Genomic DNA, 24274 nt, shown 5'->3' with positions numbered 1-24274 from the left:
CTTGTTACCCATTAGTAAGAATCTGCTGTTGTTGTTTGTTGGACAAAAATGCAAAATTACTTGCTTCAATGGGGGATTTTTTTTTCTTATTTTGGAGACTTTTTTTCTTTGTTTTTCTGAGGAAGATCATTTGAATAAATACCAAGAGAGGGGAAAAATATATGGGAAACCATTGACAGCCCTCTTTAATGATGTGACCCACTCTAGCCATCACTGACTGGCTGCCATGCCTGTAAAATGAGAACAGTTACTGTTTGATTCTAAAGCACTTGAAGCACCATGAGAAGAAAAGTCTTCTAAAAATTTTGTTTGGTTGATAAATGAAGGTACTGGTTGAGCTTTTCACACTTCCCACGTGTGACAGTCACCTAATAAATAAGTGGCCAACATGCAAATGGAGGTCTGTTGGGGCTCACATGGTAGGTTTAATTTATGTCCTCCCATTTCCCTTAGCTCATGACCTTGGTAGCTCAGTGTTGCAGCCTTTTTGTCTCTTCCCCCTTCTGCTCAGTGGTCCCATGTGCTCAACTCGGATGGCTGGCCCGACTGAAGACCCAGCGGGCACTTGGAACCTGACCTATGGGAAACATGCCCTACAGCAGCAATGCCACCACTTTCTGACTGGGACCAGGGATCTTTGGGAGACATTATAGAATCAGAATAGTTTGCATTGGAAGGGATCTTACAAGGTCACCTCATCCATCCTACCCCTGCAACCAGACCAGGTTGCTTAAAGCCCTATCCAACCTGGCCTTGAATGTTTCTGGTGATAAATAGGGTGTCCACAACTTCTCTGGACAACCCGTTCCAGTGTCTCACCACCCTCACAGTAAAGAATTCTTCCTTGCATCCAATCTAACTCTGTCCTATTTCAGTTTAAACCTGTTTCCCTTCCTCCTGTCACTACAAGCGTTGGTAAAGCCTATTTCTTATAAGCACCCTTTAAGTATTGAAAAGCTATAATAAGATCTCCCTGGAGCCTTCTCTCTAGGCTGAACAGACCCAATTCTTTCAGCCTTTCCCCATGGGAGAGGTGTTTCAGCCCTCTGATAAGTTTTTGTGCCCATCTGGGCACGCTCTAACAGGTCTGTGTCTTGCCAGCCTGTGCAAAAAGACTTGACCATGGGGAAAGAAGAAATGTGAGAGGGATGCACACTTACCCCTGTGCACCATTTGGTTAATGCTTTTACTGTAAATGAAGGGGGAAATGCCAATGGCCATAACAGCTGCAAGTAAGTTCCAACTATCAGAGCAGGGAGGTTATGGCACAGGCCTTCCCAAAAATTCAGCCCAGGTCTAGCTACTGTTAATGTGGAATTTGGTCAACTTATGAGAGCGGTCTCTATGACACAGATGCCTGCGAAAGTAGGGGACTCAGTGACCCAGGAGCTGCCTTCCACATCCCTTAGGCTCAGGTCAGACTGACCCTCCATTACCAAATCTCAATAACAGGTCCAGAGTCCTCCGCAGCTTCTTACCTCTCCCACTGAGCTGGATGTGCTTGCAAAAGAGCAAATGGGGAAACAGAGCAGGACCTTTGACCCCTCGCTATCATTATATTCGCTCCATAAATGCCGGTGTCTCAGATGAGCATCTACCTCAGCTTCAGCCTGAGAAAGAGAGAAGGCAGGACAGGTAAGTGCTGAACTCTCTGTTCTGGGTGGGATGGGCATTGTGACTGGTGTGTCTAGATCAAAGGGAAGTGAGTGAAGATGATCTTCTATTTTTTCCCCATTTCTTATTGCAAGCCAATTAAGAAATTGGCTTCTCACACTCCGCAGGCAGGAATACTGATGAAATGGGGGAAGGTGGGGGTGCTTGAGGTGACCTGGCTTGAAGTTGAGTGATGGATGCTCCATAAGACGCTCATAGGAGGGTCAAGACCATGGTACGAATTGCAGAGCTTCAGTGTTGGAAGATACATAAGCTTTTCCCAGCTGCCTTCATCACAGGGATTACAGGCTCTAAAGTGGATAAGAGCACCTCTTTATGCTCTTGGGATGCAAATTTACGCCTTTTGTGTACATGGAGAAAAACTGGCTCTGGGACTAAAAATCAAGGTAGGGTGGTAAAGGAGCAACTGCTCCTGGGCAACAAATGTCTAGGAAATGGAATGGTAGCTTTTGGAGGCAATCTCTGCACAGAAGGATGTAAAAATGGATGGAAAATTCCTTACTGTGGGATAAGAAGGAGCATTGACTTGTAGCCACCTGGTATGGGATTTAGCAAAGCATTCACATGTAATAGACTTGTAGCCTTTTTTGCTGTTGCAATTCTAAAACTTCAATGTTTTCTTCATGTCATTCTGAGTGATGCAGCCCTATAGTTGAGGGCATAAATCAATATTAATTTCTAAACACGTTTTTAAGCACAGAATGTTTGAAAAGCTTGTTTAGATGTAATGTATTTTCAATGTACCAAGTACTGAATTTTCAATTCTCCAATTCTGACTTTTTTAACAGACAAAAATAAAGGAAGTCAGATGAAGCTAAATTTTGCACTCACTCCCTTTTGAGAACTTGTTCTACTTGGGCTACTATCTGCTGCATTAATCCCAGAGTGAAAAAGACAAGTGAACCTAGTTGGCTGGTTGGCAACTTTCCTCAGCTAAAGCAAGGCAAAATACTCAGATCACTGGGTCACTGAGATGATCACTGTATGTGATGCACACATGCACACTAGTGCAATGTTCTTTAGAGCAATTTAATAAAACAAGCAAAGAAATCCCACATTATGAATTTGTACTTATTCGTAGAGGAAACCTATTCTTATTTCTGGCAGTTTTAGTTGTTTGTTCATGTGCTGAAATAAGGGATTTTGGCTCTCATATAAAAGACCTAGCTTTACTGTCACATATTTCTTTGAGCTCTGAAAGTTATTATTGTGAATATTTGTGATTATACAAATAAAAGAACACCTGCATTTTTATACTATTTTTTCCTCACTTCTTCGGAGTAAATGCACCGTGGTCTTTCCTGTTCTTGTCTTCATTTATTGGTTAGCTTTGTTGCAGAAATCTGGTGTTTAACCAGCATGTTTTATTTCTCTGAAAACAAACAAACATTGTATGCTGATTCCTGCAGGTCTCTCAGTATAGGGAGCAGAACTGGTACTGCAAACCATGTTGCAATCCAGGGTATTGGTGATAGCTCTGATTCTGCTCCTCAGCACCGCTCTGCCTGGTAAGTCTGAAAAGCTTTTCTGTCTGCCTGAGACAAGACTCAGCTCTACAGGTTCTCACTGGACTTCAGCCCAGCAATACAGTTGAAGACCATGAATACATAGTGCTCAGCAGTGTGAAACAAACCAGTAGAGATCTGGCATGAAAATTGTCCATACATGGCAAACACTCTGCCATGTAAGGCCTGTGGCATTCACCACGAAGAGGTGAAGAGGTGCTGCTGGATGCTGCTAGCGCGAATTCAGGGAGAGGTTCTGAATCTCAGAATTTCAAGAATCTTCCCACTGCACCTGGGGGAAAATATGAGAGACATGAGTGACTGGAAAAGCCTGATGGGGTTTTGCCTCCTTTTTTTCAGAAGTGCACTCAAAGTCCGTCTTTGAGAGAGACCGTCGTGACTGGCTGGTCGTCCCTGATGCAGTTGCATCTTATGTCTATGAAGCTGTGAACAAGGTGTCCCCTAGAGCGGGTCAGTTCTTGGTTGATGCTGCCCAGACTCCAGCAGTTGTTGCAACTAGGTATGGAAAGCTCCTCTGTGCTAACGCTGCAATAGCCATGTGTGAAAAGGGAGAGGGAGGAGTGGGAGGAAGAACAGATTAATCAAGTATCTATATGGGGAGACCCAATGGGAAATGAATCAGCAACCAAAGCCTGATGTGACTACCATGGGAGTGAGGTGCTGGGAGGTGGGGTGAGATGATATGGTCTTCTGTGAAAGCACAGGCTCTTCCCAGGGATGCACATTGTACATGACCATGCTTGTGGGGACAGCAGGTTCTGCTCTTTATTCTTGGGTAGTGAGGGAGGAGGCCTCTGGCTGGTGGGGGATCAGCTCCCCTGGAAGGGTTCTCTGGTGCTGCTGTCTGTGAGGGGCTCAGTACTAACTGTGCCATTGTCACTTGATGCAAATCACAGAACTGGCTCTAGCTATGCATACATATTCCTCAAGGAAGGGGAATGAGTTTCCTCACAAAAGGAAAATCATGATCACCCTAGAGACAGAGTTTCATGTAACTCATGGCACACACATGCTGCTAATTGAGGAAAGCCTCTCTAAGACTGCTGAGGAGCTCTGCACTCAGTGACAGGCAGCATGATATCCACAGCAGATGGAGATTACCCTCATGTATTTGTGTATCTTATTACATGCACTGTCATCTCCTGCAGGAACTTCCTCATCAGAGAAACAACTAAACTCAGTATAATGGCTGAACAGCTGATTGAAAAAATAAAGAACCTGTGGACAAGAGTCCGAGGCTATTAGCCAGAAGAAGACAAGTCAGTGTCTCCTGATGTGAATTGGTAACACCCTGCAGTGTCCTCTTTCCTCCTGCTCCTACTACGGGCCAAGATCAGTCGATAAGACAGAATCAATGCTCCTCTTAGTGCCACTAGAGGGAACCCACCTTCAAAGACCAAAAGATGGAAGGCATCTGCTGAAGCCTCCCCCAGAAAAAAAAGAACACGCAGCTGGGCATAGGGAAGACAATAAGATTGTAGAGCTCTTCTGTAGCCAAATCTTGAAAATTAATTCCTCCTGAAAGGCTTGGCCATTGCCCCTCCAATAAAATAGTGTTGGTTGTTACACTTCCTTAAGTTTCTTATTTGTATTGACTATTACAAAATCACACTCACCTTGGCATTCCATTCTGCTGAGAATGTAGCTGTTATTCACAAGAAGTTGTTTCAGGCAATGCTAACAAACCCTGACTGTTCAGGCACTTTTAACTAAGCTCAGATTCTTCTTGAGTAGAGGGGGCACTACCTGAGCATTTTTCAGGGTAGCCACAATATGTCAACTGTAATCTCACGTAAGGAAAGACCATGAAATTTAAGTCCTACTGATTGTGCTTCTTGGTTAGGTAAGAAGCAAGTAGGTGCACCTGTATCAAACGTATTAAGATTTCAGATAATTTGGGAAAACAAGTGCTAGTAAACCAAACTGTCCATCAACCTGAGCAGGACTTCAGAAGTGTGTTTCATCAGCTTATTCAGTGAGACTACCGAATAAGCTTTTCCAAAGGAGAAACAAGGGGAAAATGTCTCACTATCTTGACCAGTTTATGAGAAGGGCACCTTTGCCCAGCACTGTCTATGAAGACCTGGCAGGTCCTCATCAGCCCTATGTAACCACATCGTTTCAGATGCCCACACTGGACAAAGACATTCATCTGGTTTCTCATTAAGCAAGCAGAAACAAGTGGGCAATTTGTCTGAAATCACAGTGTGAGACTGTGGCAGAGGCTAAAACAAAACCCTGCTAGCCTGAGAGCTAGAAGTCACGTGCACATGGGTAGAACTACTGGTTTGGAGGGAGAGCATTGCTACAACTGGCAAAATGAGATTTGCCTGATGACTGCAAGGCAATGTTACTGTCTCTTTAGATACATCTCCATTTACTTTTCCCTCATAGGGGTCTTAAGCCTCAAACTTTATTCTGCTTCAGCATTACCCTTAAGTATTTGTCAGGACTTGAGAGGAGCAGTAATGACCCTCATCCGTGCACTCTGCCTATGGGCCCAGGAACCCCACCTAAGCTCAGGCTCTGGGCACCCAGACCTATGGCTGCTCCTGGCTGTCTTGGCTTACTGGTGGGTTTTCTTGCATTGATGTTGGACCTACACTGTAGGTAGTAGCCTCATTCCATCATTGGTTGTGCTTCTTGGATGGACCTTGGATCTGTGTTGTAGCCTTGCCTCCAGCTCTGCCTCCCACTGTCCTGAGCAGACTCCCTGGTATGACTGAAGGGCCCTGTCACAGTTACTACCTCACCTCCTCTTGGGTACAGTGGGACTGTGCCCCGGCTGGGGACGTCACAACCTGTGCTGTGGTCTCTGCTGGCTCCTGAATTGTCCTCCCTCTTAGAACATCCCAGCTCTTGATGCTCCCTGACAGTATTTCTAGATTATCAGCTAATCAACAATTGAGTAGGAAAAGCTGGAAAAGCAGAGAAGCCCAAGGAGTAACTGAGAGATGTCAGTTTGGCCCTTCCCATGGAAGTGTGCAAGAAGGCAAAGGAAGAGAATGGGGGTGACAGGGAGAAGGGAGAAGCAATAGAGGAAACTGAAGGAAGTAAAAGAATCAGCAGCAATTGTGCTAAAAGCTGAATGTATTTCCCCAAGGCTATCCTTTATCCCCCTGATGGGTTTGACTATGGAAATTAACTCAAATAGATGACAAAAGGCTTATTAATGGAAAGGCTAATTAACAGATGAAGGCTATATTTCATCCAGTATCTTTCTGCCAGTCTCCATTAGCATTGGTGGGAGAACTGCCCTGACATCACATACATCTTTTATTTTAACCAGATTTTTATTTTAACCTGGTCTCCACAATTTACAGAAGTATTTGACCACCTCAGGAGAGCAGGCTTTGCCATTGTTGAGCTTCAATACTCCTATTACTTGGGTAGCAATAGGAGTGGGGGATAAATGCCCTACGCAAGGCTTTTTCTCCAGCCTGAAGTGCTGGATGTTGAACATCTGTCTGTTCACTTTCTTTCTCAATGATCAGAGAGACTTACTGCCAGCAGTACTTGATTCTCCAAAGCTTCCTATTGCCCCAATTTGAATTTCATCTCCCAGAATCTTTGCTACTGAGAAGTTTGCTTCAGCACAAACTGAACATGCTGTGGCTGTTGTTCTGTTGGAGCAGTTTAGTAGGCTCAGTAATGCAGGACAAATGAGTCCCCACTGTTGTGGGGCTTGTTATTTTGTTGATTTTTTTTGTTTCTTTAACTGTCAGTCAGATCAGTTATAATCTTGCACTTAACCACCTGTCTGGAATAAAAAGCCCTTCTTTTGCATTTCCTTTGTCCCAGCAGCTCCTTGATACTACATGCAATCAGAATGAAGTCAGTGTCTCTATGCAGCAGCAAGTTCTTCCATCTCCGGTTGCTTTACCACTTCTGCAGAGCTCTTTTGCAGGTTTCTTTATTGCTGCCTGTTTTGCTTAGACAGTCTGTGCTTCCCTGGCCACGAATGAATGTGCACATGCATATGTATTATGTAAACGCACCAGTATTTAGAGGGAGATTTAGAAAAGCGGAAGTTTGGGCAAATAAGAACATTTACCATGTGAAAAACCCAGGACATTTAGCTTTTTTGCTACTAGGATGATTTCCTACCTGCTTGTTTTGCATATGTCTGCTCAGACTTTCTTTTTTTTCCCAAATATAACCCTTGAAGGAGAAGTCCTGCAGCTTAAATTCCCTCTTGCCCCAGGAGAGAAATATAGCTTTCTGAGTTTTCTCGGAATTGAGCTTGTTCTTCCAGTATTTCAAAAGTATTCCTTTCTGAAAGGCTGAAAGTCATGACAGAGCCTGAATGTGCCCTTCAGAGTTTGGTGTCCTGGAAGTCTTTGTTGCAGCCTTTTCAATCTATCTGCACTGCCAAAAAGAGTAGGAAAAAGTCTGGAAAGCATAGGAGTCTCATATTGCGTTTTGAGCCTGCTGTGTGACTTCACCAATGCAAGCCAGAGGCATTTCTGTATTGCACCATCGCAAAGCTGGAGCAGAGCGGTACCTGGTATGAATTCTATGCTAAAACTTTACAAAGTTTTGATATTTTGTTAAATGCACTTAATTGTATCTTTTTGCTTTTCTGCAATGCAACCTCCAGAAAATTCAAGCCAGCCACATGCTCATTAGCTGTTTGATTTTAGAATATGGTCAAAACTGAATCAGCCCATAGATCTCTGTATTCGTTTGTACTCAATCTCCTGATCATGTAGTTAGTTATCTCTGCATTTTTATGCCTGAAATGAAGTAAAAAGAAAAGCTTGCAGGTGGTTAATCTGCTGCACAATCTACAAAGTAGGGCAACCTACAAAGAGCAAAGTAGAAAACAGAAAATCTCCCACCGCCACTTCTGACGTTATTGGCATCACCCTTTGGTGTGTTCCTTAAAGGCAGAAACTAGCAGCCAGGACAGCATTCAGGCAGGGACCAGGTAGGAAAATAAAAAAGCTTTTTATCCCCAAAAGGATCCTGGGGCAAATTCATAGGACATGTAATGAGGGGGACATATATTTTACTCTCAAGATTTAAATATTTCATATCAACTCTCAATTTTCAGTCGGAATAAACAGGTTAATCTGTAATTTCTTTCTAAAATATGTAGAGGAATCACTTCCCAGGTGATGTCTGTTAGAGTTCACTGAGTGCTTCAAGATTCTTGGAGAGGCTTCGTAAGTGAAGCATTCATTTCAGTGAGATTCGTGTCACAGGAAATTTCTTTGTGAGTAATCATCATTCACTTTACAGCTTTGGAAAAGCTTGTGGTCTAACGGGTTCAACTGAGTCCATTGGAAAAAAAATCTTAAGAAATGTCAGGTTTCTGTTGCTTCCGAGACGGGTGAATAACCTGCAATTTTCTGCAAAAATACCCTTTCTTTGAAAGTATTTATTATGGTAAATACTTTACACCATTTTCAGTAGCTCAGTGTCGATGGCTTTTACATTTTCTAGTTCCCCTCACCTCTTACTTTAACTTGTTAAAATCCCTAACTAATGCTAAGGAACTCACGCCTCGGGCTCTGCACTGCTGTGAGCAGTAGCGGCTGCTTTTGTCGACAAACAGCCCAAGTCCTTCAGCAGGGGAAATCCCAGCACGGGGTGTTCTCTCCTTTCAAGGAGAGAAGACGAGGACTGGAAAAAAAGTCACGTAAAGTATCTGAAACTAATGGCTGGTAGTCACACCTACACACACGGACATTTCCATCTCCAGGTACCGTATTGTTTGCCCTCTGGCGAGGGCTGTGCGGGCAGGCACAGCGAGGTGAGGGAGCGGACTAGGACGGTGTATGTTCTCTGAGGCTCAGAGCTGACACGGTCGTCTGACAGATGGCTCTGCGCTTTCCACAGACTTTTGGCAAAGAGGCTTTTCCAGATTACTTAAAAGTAAACACACAAATCACCAACGGGGTGCCTGTGCGTGGAGCCAATAAGGAGAAGCGGCAGCACACGGATGCGGCAGGTGGCTGAGGGTCAGCGCTCCCTGCAGAGGGAGGGGGTCACTGGCCACCGACAGCGGGGCAGGAGCAGCACCTCGGGGGCTCGGCGAGGCCGGCCGGGGAATGCAAGCCTTGCGTGCCAGGCGGGCCCCGGCGGGCGGCAGAGATCAGTCAGCGCCGTTCTCCCTTTCGCTCCCCGCCCGCGGTTCCCGCCGCAGGGCGAGCCCTGACTCAGAGCGGCACCGCCGCTTCGCACGCGATGCCGCGGCCTCGGATCCCACATCCCCCGGCCCGATCCCGCCACCGCTCCCGCCCCGCTCGGGAGCGCAGGTGGGCTCGGTGCCCGGGAAGGAAGGCCAAGGGGGTCCCCAGCCCAGGAGGGGATGCTCGGGGAGGCGGGAGTCGGGCAGAAGTGGCTGGAGGAAGGGAGGAGCAGCTTTGCAGCCATAAAGCCGCTCTTAGGGGCGGCTGGGACAGGTAAATTGCTCTCTGCTGGGCGGTTGGCCCCGTGGAACGGGAAGGGTGTTTCGGCGCGGGCCGAGTTGGGGTTGAGAGGCTGCAGGTGGGACAGCGTTGGGTGGGGAGTGTTTGAATGTTGTTTCTGTAATATGTAGAAAGGCAGTTTTTCGCATGTGTTTGTTCTCTTACCTGCCTGCTCACCAGGGAGGTGGGAGTTCCTTTCGCTTGGGTGTGTAGTGATCACTCTGTGCTTTGCAGACCCAATTTTTGGGGGGGAAGTGATGGTGTGCCTAATTAAATGATCCCGTGTTGCAGACTTCCTTACATTTAGATTTGGGGATGATACAAGACTAGGTCACTTCTCGAAAATGTTTCTTTGTGAAAAGTTCCTTAAACCATTTCTAGGTTTAGCTATTCAAAACCCTAGAAAATTGCAGCACAAGTACAAGTTACCTGTTTTGACAGTAGCTGTGAAAAAACTTCTTTAATAAAGTTTCTCAGTGCCATAACATGGCAACAGAGCATCAGGAACCGTCCATGTCGCATGGGAGATGCACTAACCTGCTCACTGCCATGAGAGGAGTGTATCTGGAAATGGTTTATAAGAGCAGTTGCTATCAACCCCAAGCGGCACTGATTACTGAAGATCTTAACAGAATAAATATTTACAAGTATAGCTGTGATATATTTCAGTGAAGAGCAAAGATCGTTTATATTCACAGCTTCCTATCTCCAGGTTTACAGCAGCATCCTTGTTAAACGGGTTCTGGTATTGGGTTTGAGGCTGCTTTATTCTCAGAGTCCACGTGAGAGGCAAAAACTGCAGATGTGAGAGAAAATGTGTAACTGAACCAGTGTTTGAATCAAGTTCACTGCTTAGAAAAACCACTTCAAGATTGTTGTTTTTTTCCTAATTGTAACATTTTCTCTGCTCTTCAAAGGCCCCGTTGTCTCTTGTCTTTCTCTGGGGTGATGATGTTAAAGTTCCTGCCAGTGAAGGATTGCTCCCTCGGACTCTCCCAGGTAACATTCCCCGCAGCGACAGCTTTGAAATGGCGTGCTCAGGTCGGCTTTGGTGCCTGGAGAGCACAGAATTGTAAAACAGTCGACATCTATTTTCAGCTGTGGTCGGTTAAATGCAAAGTCTTGGGATTTTGTTTGTTTTTTTAACAAAGAAACCCAAGTAAGTCAAACCTTGTTAACAGCATAGGCTGTCGTATCTTTGGTTTAATGCTCTTTTGTCAGTTTAACTGCTGCTGTAGCTGTAGCTAATTCAGCATTTCAGGTCTCCCTTGCTTCTGAGCTGCTTTTCTTGGCGTGAAAGTGGGAATTCTCCTGTTTCTCCTTTTTGGGTGTCAAAAATAGCTGCAGTTCCATACAGTTGTTCTAGCAATTTAAGTAACTAATTAAGCCTTTTTTTTTTTTAACAGATAAAAGCTTGTGGTTTTTAGATTTCAAAGGAGCTTTTAGTATTGTAATAATAAGGCTGACTTGATAGAAGTCCTATTTTGTAAAAATAACTGGTAGGTATTGCTGGAGGGAGCAAATGCTACTTTTACTTGGAGTTACCCATTTTTCCAAATAGTACGCTGATACCTCTGAAAAATAAAGATCTGTTGTATAAAATCAACACACATACACGTGACATGTAATACTTTACTACTTATTGAGGAACAATGTTTTATCCAAAATAGTCATTCATCTGATCAACTGTATCTATAAAAATGTCCTTTGTCCATAGAAACTCTGTCTTTTTTTTCTGAGGACTTTTTATTAGTGGTTAGGTTTAAAAATTTTCCACTTGAATTGTAAGCACCTTTTGTTCCGTCATATATTATTGTGCAGGGTGCACGGGGTGGCTGAATGGGAGAGGAAAAGAAATATTTCTTTACTGAATTGACTTACTGTAGGTCAGTAACTTTTGTCAGCTCATGAGCAATGTCAGAAATAGGCTGCAGGGAATTGTCATCTGTCAATCTTGTAGCAAAAGACAAAAAGACAAGAACACTAGGCACTGTTACAAGTGTTTTGGGCATCTAATTGGCTGCTAGCCACCATAGAGGGCTGGCTGGTAATGCAGACATTGCTAACTCATCCTATGTCATAACACATAAAATCAAAATACATGGAAATAAAATGAAATTGAATGAAAATACAACGAATCAAAATACATGAATGCAGAAAGTACTTCAGTACTGAACATGCATTTGCTCCCACAGGGTACCAGGATTTATGGTTGATTCCCTTGATGAAGTAAATCACAGGCCTGACTTAAATAACTGAGTAAATAAAAAACCTGGTTTTGAAGCATCTAAACTGGTATGTGCGAGCATGTCCATTCCCTGAGTGAACTATGTGGTGATTCTAATAAGTGGTTAATATTCTCAAAATCTTTAAGCTTTAAATGAAGGTTTGTTGCAAAGAAAGCATGTGTTTAAAGGGTAAACCTATGAGTTCAAAAGCAATTAAAAGGAACCTCGGAATATATTTGCATGGCATCTCATGATTTTCGGTGGATTTTAGGATAAAGAATGACCACCTACCCTTATGGTTTTTGACAGATATATGTCAAGGACAGTGTATAGGTATTTGCTCTTAGTGAACCTGATGACTGCCTGCAGTATTCTCCAACCATGCTGGTAATGCCACTTGTGTTAAAGTGTGAGTCAGAATACAAGCTTACTTTTTTCAGTTAAAAAGGAGGAAGGCTGCATGTCATATTTGTCCTTTCTATGAACATGAGATGCTCTATGTTAAAACCCAGTAGTATTCTGCAGCTGTTAGCAGGCACTTCAGCCTTTGCCTTTTTACAGTACAGTTTATCACCTTTTTGCAGCCACAGGAGAAGAGCATGCACACCTCAGCAGGGATTTCAGACATTTTTAATAGCCTCAGGATGGCTTCAGTCTCTAAAGTGGCTACCGAAATGTGTGAGCCACAGCACCATCAAAGCATGTTGCCAAAATGTTAGTCCTGGAAGCTATGGGATTATAAGGGTTGTTCAAGGGTTATTCTCTTCTTTAGTTAAATTGAGTCCTTTTTCCATGCAGCAGCTCTGCTCTGAAATGTCCTCCTGCTCTTTCTGTGCTTCTTAGCACCCCTTTATCCATAATGCCCTGGTTGGTTATAAGGAGAACATGTGTTTCTTGAAAGCTGTCAAGCTTTTCTTCTTACCTGCAACACTTCTTTAGGTGGTGTGATTATGCCCATGAAAGGTAACTCCCATGGGTTCAAAGACAGGCAAAACCAAATATGCACATCTCTCTCTCTCTTTTTTTTTTTTTTTTAAATTTTTTTTTTAATGGTTTGAATGTTTTGCTCTGTGTGAGGCCTGGGTAGATGTTTCTGTGGTTCCCAGAGGAGGGAGGGTGAAGAGTCAGTGACAGGGGAAATGGTGGTTGTGGTCACACAGTTGTTCAGGCAGTGCATAGGGGGAAGTCAAGTGAGTGGTCAAGTCAGGTGCATAACACTATAGATGGCAAACATCTGTGGGGTATTTATTTATACACAGCACTTCTCAGTAGAAAAAACTGCTCCTTGCATTTAAAGTCTGACTTTCTGGACATTTAGCAGTTTTAAAGCTAGACTGAAATTTTGGATTGATTTAAAAACCACTGACCAAGTTTCATTCTCTGAGCAGAGTGCCACACAGTTTCACAACTTGGTTTTCTTTGCCTCAGATTGAGGGTAAAAGAAAGGGCATCCTTTGGGGAACAGCTGTTTTTTTATATTCATATTAATTAGTTTTGTCAGTGTAGAAAGAAAGAGGGCATCAGATTCTGGGATATCTGTGGCACTATAGAAGACAGACGTGTGGGATTTTTTCTAGAATTGACTAGTGACTTCTGGATGCATCCAGTTATTTCCTGATATTATTGAATCCATTTATTTTTGAAAAACCTGCTGTTTAGAAAGTGAGTATTCAGCCCTTTCTGCATATCAGTGCTTTGCAAAGGATCTGAAGCAAGGCATTTACAAGTGAAAGCCCCTGAATTTACTAATCACTTTGGGGGAAGCATTCTCTTTCAGCACAGATTCTTACCTTACCTTCCCTGTGCCCTGCTCTAGTCCCCAAAGCAGCAAAATACAGTCCAAATTTCAAGAGAAACATTTGCCTCTTCTTTTTTGAGATCTGTTGTTGAGATGACTCTTGTAAAAATCCATGTGGTCTAGAAAATGTGAAAAGTAAACAGTAGAGGAAGTATGTTCACTTACTAACTTAGTGGGAGCTTCTGACTAAGAATGTGGTCTCTTACTAATAAGGAAACTGTTTTGAAGTTTGAAAATATGTATTTTGGTCACAATGCATTATTTAGGTGACCAATACTGATAATGTTGCGTGCTCTCAAACCATAACATGTGGCCTTGATTTCCAAAGCTGCTGCAATCTGTTACAGAAACATGGGTGAGGTGAATTGGGAAAATAAAATCTACAGTTCAATTCATATTTAAAAATAAGTATCAACCCGAGCAGCTTGGCCTTGGGCAGGACTTTTTTACCAACTCACAGGTGGAAGACTGTCTTTCATCTTGAATTCTGTTGGTTTCCAATGCACTTGCTTTCTCATCTCCTATATTTTGCATTCTTTATGAACTCAGATCTTAGCTGCTCAGATGTTTGGAGCCAAACTCCCTCTGACTTTTACTGAGACTGGAGTACTCCAAAGCCTCCTGTCACTTGCAGGAAGACTCCAGCAGGATATCGAACACCCACATCTGCGAAGTGAGCAGGTGATTGGACTGTTAATGAAACTTGAAGTGCACTAATTGCAGGCTTTGCGGTCACTGCTTTCTGTTCTTCACCGGCCATGTAATGTGCCTCTTAACCGGGTGGAGCCTTTTAAACAAGAGAAGAATCACAGAACTGTTTAGGTTTGAAAAGACTTTTAAGATCATTGAGTCCAACCGTTTCTGTTAGAAATTTTGGGACATGTAATGAACTGTGCTCACAGCTTGTAAATCTACTCAGAAGTTCCTGCTGACCTCATGAATGTAAGTGATCATACAGGGATAACAAATTAGTATTCCAATAGTATATAACTGTTAAAAGCACATGTAAGTGTCCCCACCGCTGAGCTGACATCTCTTTGTACTGTATGCCTTGCAAACACCCAAAAAAACCCCTTCTTTTGTAAACGACCTTACTATTCCTGTGCAGTAGTCAACAAACATATCGCTGCAACATCTTTGCAAAGTCAGGAGATGTTCTTTTTGTAATTCACCCTATTTGAAACCCGAGGCACTGCTTATATTCCATCTGAAGCTATTCCCTGTGTGACTTTTTCCTCAGTTCCCTGCAACTCAAAGTGCCGTTTAGCTGCAGTGCAGTTGTCAGTGTTAGCACATCTGTTGCTGAAATTAAGGTTGCAAAAATTCTTTGCCTATTTAAAGGAAGCATCAGGTCTGGATACGATTTTTCTTTGTGTTGAGATGAAATACTCTACTTCTGAAAAAATGCTGATTCACTTGAGCCAAAATGGAGACCAAGAGATGCATTTAACAGGGTCCTGATTTATATCAAGAAGCAGAGGCACTTCAGCCTTGATTATGCACTTCTCATGAAAGTGCACCAACCTCTAGATTGTTGGGGGTGGTAGTGGTGGTGTAGTTGTTTTCATTAAAAACCTCAAAAGATCTTGATTTCATTCCAAGGCAGTACAACAGCATCTCTGAAGTCATGAAAATGTTTGTGGTGGGATAGGCAGATGAATGTTCCCATCCAGATCTGCTGACAGATTTTCTAGTAATGCTTTGCTACTTTTTCATGACAATGAAAGCAGAAGTTCAATTCCAAAAAGCCAAACCATATTTCTTAGCAGCAATCACATTGAATTTACTTTAAAATAATGGAAGTGGGAGAAAAAACCCCCAACAATCCAAATTACTTACCAAGACCTTCGGCAGGTTTCATATCAGAATTGCACCATTTCCATTTCACATAGCAAACGAATTTACAGTCATTAAATTCTTTTAACATGCACAAAATAGGCATCCTGTTATATTACTCAAGCCTACCAGGTTAAATACTTTCAATCACAATAATTTTGGTATCATCCTATGCTGTTTAGTGCTAAAAACCAATCAGTATTAACATGGAATAGTAAAAATTCGAGAAGTTAGTTTGTTCAAGCATAGGTTGTCTTTTCTTTGAAAAAAATAATTGAAAATAATGTTTACACTTATGAAAATGACAAATAGAAGAATATAAAGTATACTCTTTTGGATGAAAGTCTAAAACAATCTGGTGAGTTTTCCATTGCTGAATTAGTTGCCTTTATTGTTTTTGTTTTTGCTCATGTGGAGCATTTGCTGTGGCATTTATATGTGATTCTCTTCAAGCGTAGCAATATTTATCAAGTTTATTATTTGCCAAATGCTTGTACTACAGCTTGAGGCAGGAGATCTTGGTAGATTTCCTTAGTCATTTTTCCAACTTTATCTGGTATTTTGAAGTATTTAACAAAGAAAGAAAGAAAGAAAACAGAAGCCCTAGCAGAATTATTTAAAGTCTTGTAGGTAGGTAGGTAGGTAGATAGATAGATAGATAGATAGATAGATAGATAAATTAGATAGATAGATAGATAGATTAGATAGATAGATAGATAGATAGATAGATAGATAGATAGATAGATAGATAGATAGATAGATAGATATCTTACAAAGATGATGTACAGCTTTGGCTGGGAATTGAGGAAATAATGAATTAGGCTGACTTACTGAATTATTTTGTAATAAAAATCATAGCTTAGTTGAAATGCAAATCTTAGGCTAATTTTTGCAAAAAAAATATATATAAGTCTCTTGTTATACACCACTAAAGGTAGAGAGAAGATAAGAGATTGAGAAGAGACAGTAGTTTTTGATGATTACTGCAAATAACTTTAAAATTTGAACTGACATTGGTCTGATTTTCAAACACTGGAAGGTTTGAAAACACGGTGCTTTTCATGCAATTTTAAGGCTGAAAAAGGAGTTTGGCAGCTATGTCTAGAAAGAAAATCAAAATCTTCTAGAAGAGGTAGTGGTGGAGAAAAAACTGCAGGGGAAGGGAGAGCAAAGAGCTAGTGTGTGTTTCTGTAATACCCCCCTTGTAGCCCAGGCACATGTCCCAGTACCTTACTGGGTGCCAGAGAGCACAGTGCCACCAGCAATTGCTGAAAGATACTTTTGCCTCGACGGATCCTGCAGTGTCAGCTCTCCACCTGCTCCAGTGAGGGTTTGTTCCATTACCCAATGGGTCCAGTACAGAACTGGCTGGGGAGTTGGGCAAGATGTCCATGCCTTGGTTTCTAGGTTTGCACTGCCACTGAGATCTGCTTTCATTTCTCTGCGTGCACAACACAGCTCAACTGCAAGGATCAATAAAGAATGCAAATACCAGGATTTATTTGTAACACTCAAAATAGTCATTCTCATTTACAGATGTTTAGAAAATACAGAGGTGTGAAAATAAAAGCTATGGTGAATGGTACTCGTGCTGTAGTTACATCAGAGGGAAACCCCTTCCGTCATTCAGACTCCAATTTTATTTATTTTTTTTTTTTTGCTGTCCAGACAGTAGTCAGGACTTCAGGCTTTACCCATTTCTCTGTTTTTCATTAATTACATTAGCTGGTATAGCTGTCTTTTCTTTGAAGCCTTTTAGTAGGTTTGCATGAGTGTAACCATTCACCCTGGAACTCACCGTGTCCTTTTCCTTAGTAGGAGGGACTGACTCCTTACTTCTGACCCAAGCTGTCAGAAATTGTGTCAGGTCCTCAAAAAAGTCTTAAAAAGCACAAGTGTGCTTTTGATGGTCTTTTTCCTTTAAGAAAAAGGTTAAATGCAGGACCTGTTTTGCTTGTCTTCTGGTTTCTCTGCCTTCAAGTTATCTTCTTTCTTACTAAAATCACAGGGGCTAGACACTTTACTCATTTTTATTAAAACTAAAGATTTAATGCCATAATAAGAAGCAGAGACTTAAAATGCACAGGACTTAAATTGTAAGAACTGGTAACACACAAATTCATTAAAACATTGAATTTCTAAATTCAGAAAAACTCCAAAAAACCAGAATTGATTAGGTTAGTTTGAGAACATTGTGACATGTTTGTGGGTACGCTAGGAACCAAAAAGAAACACTTGTGTTGGTTTTGTTGCACAGAATAAAAACCTATATACATTTAAGTTCAGAGCTTTTCTTGGAGCGGCTTTGATTGAATCACACGATTCTTTTCTGTTGCTTGTAGCATTTGTGCTGGGGTTCCAGGGTAAGTCCTTCCACCTGAAGCGCTGATTGCATTACACTTGCACCTCTGTCTGTGTTGCTCCTTTCTCTTTTTCTTTTCCTGCTATCTTTGGAGAGAGAAGTCCCAGCTCCCTGTCACAGGGACACAGAGCGCTTCCTCTTCCTAGCAGCATACTCCCCTGCCCCAAAATTGGATAAGGAATGACTGAGGCGAGTGTCCAGAGTATCAGAGCTGTTGCTGCTGCTGATTTTCACCCGTGGGCACAGGCACTGGAGCATGGCTCTGCGGATATAGCTGTCAAAGCAATAATAAATGAAGGGGTTGGCACAGCTATTGGCAAAAGCAAAAGGGTTGCTCACCTTCATGCCCAGTTGGGCAACCATGTTGGAAAAACAGTCAGACTGCTTCAGGAGTCCCAAAAGAATGGCCATAAGCTTGAACAGATTGAAGGGAACCCAGGAGACAACAAAAGCCACCACTACAATGAAGACGATCTTGATGGATTTTCTCAATTTCTTATCATGTTTCCCAGTCTTCTGATAATGCACACAGAGTCTCTTGGTGATAGAGCAGTAAAAGGTTAAGATACTCAACAGTGGGAAGAAGAAGGCCAGGATTAAAAGCATCAGCGACGCAATCTGTTTGGTTTCTGTCATGGCTTTGTCTGTGCAGTAAGTCTTTCCATATTGTTTCTTCAGTTCTCTAGACAAAAGGGTTGGCGTCCCCAAGCAGCAGGATAACAACCAGACACAGATGCAGAGTGCTCTGGAATAGGATCTTGTTCTGATCCGTCTAGCGACAGAGGGGTGCATGATAGCCAGGTATCGGTCAGCACTCATACAAGTGAGGAGGAGGATGCTGCAGTACATGTTGACTGAGATGACATAGGAACTAGCTTTACAGAGGAAAGATCCTACCCTCCAGTTCCCATCCAACACCTCCTCGTCCACCCAGAATGGCAGCGTGATGAGGAAAATGAAGTCAGATGCAGCGAGGTTGATGATAAAGACGTCAATCAGCCTCTGGACCTGCCGCTTGAAGACCAAGGCTACGATCAGGACTGCGTTGCCAACAATGCCCACCAGGAACACAGCAGTGTACAGGATAGGGAGGAAAATAGACATATGTTGCAGGTGCTGATACTGGCAGCTGTCCTCGTAGTAGTACTCATAGCTGGGGGTGACTGTAGACACAGATGAGAGCTGGCTGAGTTCCATTTCTGGCCAGGCTGTTCTCATCCCTGCTCTGAGGGAGGCTCTGAGCTCCCCTGCCCTTCCCTTCAAGGTCTTTAAAAACATTTTATAGAGTGAGGGGGGAGGAGAGGAGGGAGGGAGGAGGAGAACAGTGGTTTTGTGGGGAGATAATTTATATACTTTTAACCAACCGCATAGGCAACAAACAAGCAACAAGAGTCTCTGATTAGTTGAAACCTTGTCTTCAGAATAAACACTTGAAGCTTTTTTTAAAAATCAAGTTTAATTTTACTGTTTTTATCTCGATTTTGCATTTGCCCATGAAAGCAAACGAGGTTCAGTTTTTGCTTTTTTTTCTTTTGGGGGAGGGAATGTAGTTTTCAAGATACAGAACCTTTTATTTTTAGCACAGGATATTGGTAGCTTGCAGAGATTTGAGATTGTACCAGCTCAGAAGGAGTCAGAGAACAGTGAATTTGGGTGTCACATTCTTTATCTATACTCAAAATATTTTGTACAAACTGCTTGTCATGGCAAGTTCAACTTTCCTGAGGCTTGGAGTTTTTTACTTTACTTGTTCATTTATTGTTGTTGTTTTCTGTTGAGAGTTATCTTATATGAAAACATACAAGGAGAAACACTTAAAACTACTATATCCTTTCTGCACTGTAGTTGGTTGTTCTGTATCAGTTCCAGGCTCTTTGCTGCCCTGCCAGTGCACCCCTCCTGCCCTGCAGTCCCTTCAGTTCCCCTAGACATGGAGTCTCCACACCCAACTCGATTAATGTGTTAGAAACTTAGAGAACAGTTTTCCAGAGTGTCACATATTCTTCTGTAATTTGAAACTTGACTTGATGCTCCCATCCCCCTCACAGACTTCCTTATCAGCCACAGTCCTGGACTCCAGAGCAGTAGTTTGTTCCTTCTTCTTCTGACTGCACAGGCTGCATGACTCTTGGGCTGTTCTTATTTACAGTGCTTGCTTCCCTTAAAGAGCTCTGATTTCCTTCATCTTTCATTTGTAGTATCTGTATTGCTTCAGCTGTGACTTACCTTACAGACAGCCCTTTCAGCATTGCATAAATCAAACAGAAATTCTCATTTTTTAAGCTACTGAATTCATTACAGATTTGTCAGTACATACTAATTTGAAACCTCTACTACTGGTCATCATCATCCTTCCCCTCTTCTGCAGATAAATTAATTTTCTCCTTCCACTCTCTCCCACCTGCATGTTCACACACCAGGCGCTTCTTCGGGATTCTCAAAGCTTTCAGGAAATTGCCTACTGGTGCAGGCTCCAGCCCTGGGCACATAGATTGCATCTGTGTGTGTCTCCACAGGCAAAGAGCAACTGCAGATTGGATGGGCAGCAAATCAGTCCCTCCAGTGCACTCTGGCTGCACTCAGATTCACTCTCTCAGTGCTCAGGTTATGTGCTCCTGTGCAGCAGGTGCCTGGTAGAATTCCAGGCACCTGGAAAAGTAGCCAGCTGCTACTAAAAACTGGCTGCTGGATGGAAGGATATTTGGGTGGGCACTGTCTCTTGTGTATATGTGCTGATGTCTAATAAGGAGCTAGTTATATACAACTGCCCTCCTATCAGTAGTGCACCAGTGGACTCTAGCTGACTATTTTTAATGGAATGCGTAAGGATTTACTTAGCGAGTGCAATTCAGCCATCACAAACTCTGAAAAAGGATCAAGGTGTATAAAAACCCCCCAGATTAGATTACTGATTTGTATGCCACAGATGTAAATGTGAACCTGTAAGGAAGAATAGGCTAAAAACCATCTTGCCATCTCAACTTGGGTGTAACCGTTCAGTTTAAAAATAACTGTGTCCTCTTCCTAAGTAGGAGGCAGTGACCCTTTTCAGTTAGTCACTTGTGAATTAGAGTAAAAATAACATTCCATGGATTTGTGAAATGCCTCATTATTATTCTAGGAGTAATCTCCTGCACCTGATTGCCTAAAAGACAATTCTTATTTTCAAGGCAAAGTAAAAGTCTCTTCCATGGTGCTGAAAGTGAGCAGATACTATTGCTGCAAGTCTTTTTGTCTGTGAGACTTGTCACAGGTCAGCTACAGCATGGATTTATGTGCCAGCTTATTCTTTCCCTGGCAAAGCTGAGAGAAGGGAATGCAGATCAAAATTCATAAAACTCTTAAAATCAGGTTGGGTTGAGGACATTGTGATTTGTACATGACAGATGTAAGTGTAAACCTGTAAGAAAGCACAGGCTAAAATTCATCTTCTCACCATCTGAAGATTACAAAAGATATAGCGAGTTTCCAGACAAGACTTGTGTGAAAGTGCCGGAGTAGCTCACAGTTCACAGAAATTATGTTTGATAGATTCAGTGCAGAGGTGAGTTTTGTGTCATCTTTGCTTTTTTCTACTTCAAGGAATGTGTTTCAGGCTTTTTCTTCCCAGGAGCCCTGGGAAATAGATGCATTCTCTTTGTATTAGTACTAGAGTAGAAGATCAGCTGAATCCTACAGTCTGTGATATTGATTCACTGAGGGCATCACGTAGGGTCTTACTCTTCCCAGAGCTCACTTCCCTGAGGCAGAGCCAAGCTCTCAAAAATACTGAGTACATTGAAATTCCCCTCATAACACTCTTCAGGAAGGTCAGCACGTAATGTGCAAAGATCCAAGTGATGTGGTGAGATGTTTTATCATCAAGAGAAAGCCTCCATCCTCTCCTCGCTCTTCTAGATTTCCACAGAATTTTTTTCCTCACAGACTTTGCCAGATGCGTAAACCCTTTTCCTGAACCAAATTCTCTGCTGAAGAAAACAGCTACTGGCTTGGCTTGGGTGATGTTCTTCCATTTGGGATACCCATCTTGTCCAGCCCTTGACACAGGTCTGAAAAAATGCAGCCGCCGGGTGCTGATTAGTTTTGAACCTGAGAGTGAACCTAAAGCTTCTGTAACCAGACACTCAGAGCAGCTCCTGGGATCATGGCCTCGAATTTGGCCAGTTCTGCTTTAAAGAGCATTGGTCTACTATGGTCCTGCCTTTCTCAAATGCACCTGTGAAATTTGTCACGGCAGTATCTGGACCATTCCTTAAATCTTCCTCATAGGAAGTGCTGAGGTGCTTCCAACAGTAGCAAGGGAAAAGATTTCATGTTGTTGTTCGCAGTTCTGTAGAGTTTGCCATACATGTATTGCAGGCAGGTAGCCACTTATTTTTGTGACAAAATCCGTAAAAGAGCTGTGCAGCAGAACCATCAGCACAGGAAGTATGCAGAACTGTTGGTTTAGTTTGTTACACACACCACCTCCCCCTTACAAATTTCTGCAACTGAAGCATTTCAGGTAGCGAGGTGTGAGTTTGTTTTTTGTGGTTCCTTTTTTTCTTTTACATTCTCTGTTTTACTTACTGATAGTTCAAATGTAGTCTTATTCCAGTTTGTATATGCACATTTATACAAGTACAGGCATCTCGATAAAATAAGCTGTGAGTCTGTAAATTATTAATGATGATAAATGCTGAGAAGGAAAGAGATTCATTTGGCTGTAAAAGAAAGTGTAGTAGTTTCTAAATGATTGTGCTTAAAAAATATGTAAGGAATAGAGATTTGCAGTCCTAATTAAAAAAACAATCCAAAAAACACACTAAATTGGCTGAAACTGCCCTACTATGCCATAACCAAGTTGAAGGCAGGCTCAGAGGTGACCAGTGAATGATAACGAACAGAAGATTCACCCCTCAACAAAGAGGAGAGGCTGGAACCAATTCAGGTAAAATCATGGCCATTGACACAACGTATTGCGATGGGTTGAAATAGTTCCATGCTGAGAGTAGTGGTCTACAAAATGCAGTGCAGGAAGAAGATATTTTTTGTGCACTTAATTTTGAAATATTTATTATCTCATCATTTTTTAATTTATATTTTTCTATATGTTTTATAATGTACATAATCTATTGGTACAGTAGTACATTTATATAATTCTAAAAAAATATATACATATTAGAGGGGTGCCTGCTGACAAAGTTTTTACGGATGGGGTGCATGATAAAAAGGTTTGCAGAGCATGGACGTAAGTGAGTATAATTAAAATGCACCACTGCTATTCATAGTATTTGTAGGAAGTGCATCTAGAAGATCTTCTCTCTGTGAAAATTATAATTATAGTAGGATTTTCTTATCCTACTGTGTTCTGTGCCACAGTAGGAAAAATAAAGAAGGCAGAAACTGTATAAGGAAGTCTGAGACGAATCCATGGGATTTTCTGCTCCCTCTGGCTAAGTACCTAAAACACAAAAACTAAAACTGCCCTTTTTGTTATTACAGAAAGCATATTTGTTGAGAGATGCAGTATCTTGTAAATTAACAAGAAGCATTAGAAAAAAGACAGACTTTTGAACACCTTTTTCAGATCCGAATCAGTACCTCCTGAAGTGAATGTGGTATATGAAGGGTTTTTTTCTCTTCTCATCCTATATCAGCTTCTTTTAATACAGATGGTGCCACCTCCTACAAATACTTACTTATTTCCTTAGACTGTGAGAAGAAAAATGACAAAAATTTTGTACTAAACAGTTTGGGTTTTTTTGCAACATACTGGGGGTTTGTTTGTCTTCCTTGCAGCACTCTGATGTTAAACTGTCTGTCACTGCCTGAGGACTTACTAATGCACATGATCCAGGTCTTCTATCGAAGAAACTTCACTTTTACCAAAAGCAGGAACAACATTTAAGCTATAGCCCTCAGCATTATTCTTTTCACACTTTCCTGTGCAAACTACCACTGTTTCTGCACACTAAAGCAAACTTTTACTTTTATAACCTTCCCAAATGATCCTGTTCTGTGACTAAACTGATTGGCCAATGGTTCTGCTGAGGCAAACTGAAGTAGTGTGAAAAAAAGAGAAAAAAGATTGTTGTTGGCAAGGAATGACCCTGTGCGTTCATTTGTAATGTTTTTATTGGGTTACTCATAAAATACGGGAGGGTATTTTTCCAGAAAAAAAAATAACCCAAGTGAAATCTGGAGGGATTATTTGAATTTAAATAAATAAAATGAAAATGAAAACACATCTCTTCCCTCTGGATGTTTCTGAGCAGCTGCACAATTCATATAGATCAGGGCAGATTATGAAAAAGAAGAGGCCACTGTAATTTAATTTAATAACAAAAATAGCAATGGCTACAAAATTTTCCAGAATTGATTCTCATTTTTACAAAATTAGATCGTTTAGGAGAAAAACCTGTAGACTTGCCAATGTTAGATAATTCACCGTG

The 24274-nt window shown here is 42.0% G+C and overlaps 2 protein-coding genes across 2 annotated transcripts; one reads left to right on the top strand and one right to left on the bottom strand.

Moving 5' to 3' along the window:
• Nucleotides 1-1490: 1490 nt before the first annotated feature.
• Nucleotides 1491-4761, top strand: LOC127467242 (apovitellenin-1-like). The gene is made up of 4 exons (XM_051778964.1): nucleotides 1491-1635; nucleotides 3084-3182; nucleotides 3540-3699; nucleotides 4349-4761. Exons 2-4 carry the CDS (start codon nucleotides 3122-3124, stop codon nucleotides 4443-4445), a joined length of 318 nt encoding a protein of 105 aa, XP_051634924.1. The 5' UTR covers nucleotides 1491-1635; nucleotides 3084-3121; the 3' UTR covers nucleotides 4446-4761.
• Nucleotides 4762-17021: 12260 nt separating this feature from the next.
• Nucleotides 17022-19451, bottom strand: GPR15 (G protein-coupled receptor 15). Its single transcript, XM_051779886.1, has one exon. The coding sequence runs from the start codon at nucleotides 19116-19118 to the stop codon at nucleotides 17955-17957; it is 1164 nt and encodes a 387-aa protein (XP_051635846.1). The 5' UTR covers nucleotides 19119-19451; the 3' UTR covers nucleotides 17022-17954.
• Between the last annotated feature and the right edge of the window lie 4823 nt (nucleotides 19452-24274).

Source organism: Manacus candei, unplaced genomic scaffold, assembly GCF_025592945.1.
Source record: "Manacus candei isolate 608988 ecotype Guabito, Panama unplaced genomic scaffold, ASM2559294v1 h1tg000014l, whole genome shotgun sequence".
NCBI lineage: Eukaryota > Metazoa > Chordata > Aves > Passeriformes > Pipridae > Manacus > Manacus candei.
The sequence above is the reverse complement of the archived record's forward strand: the minus strand, read 5'-3'. Positions and strand labels throughout refer to the sequence as shown.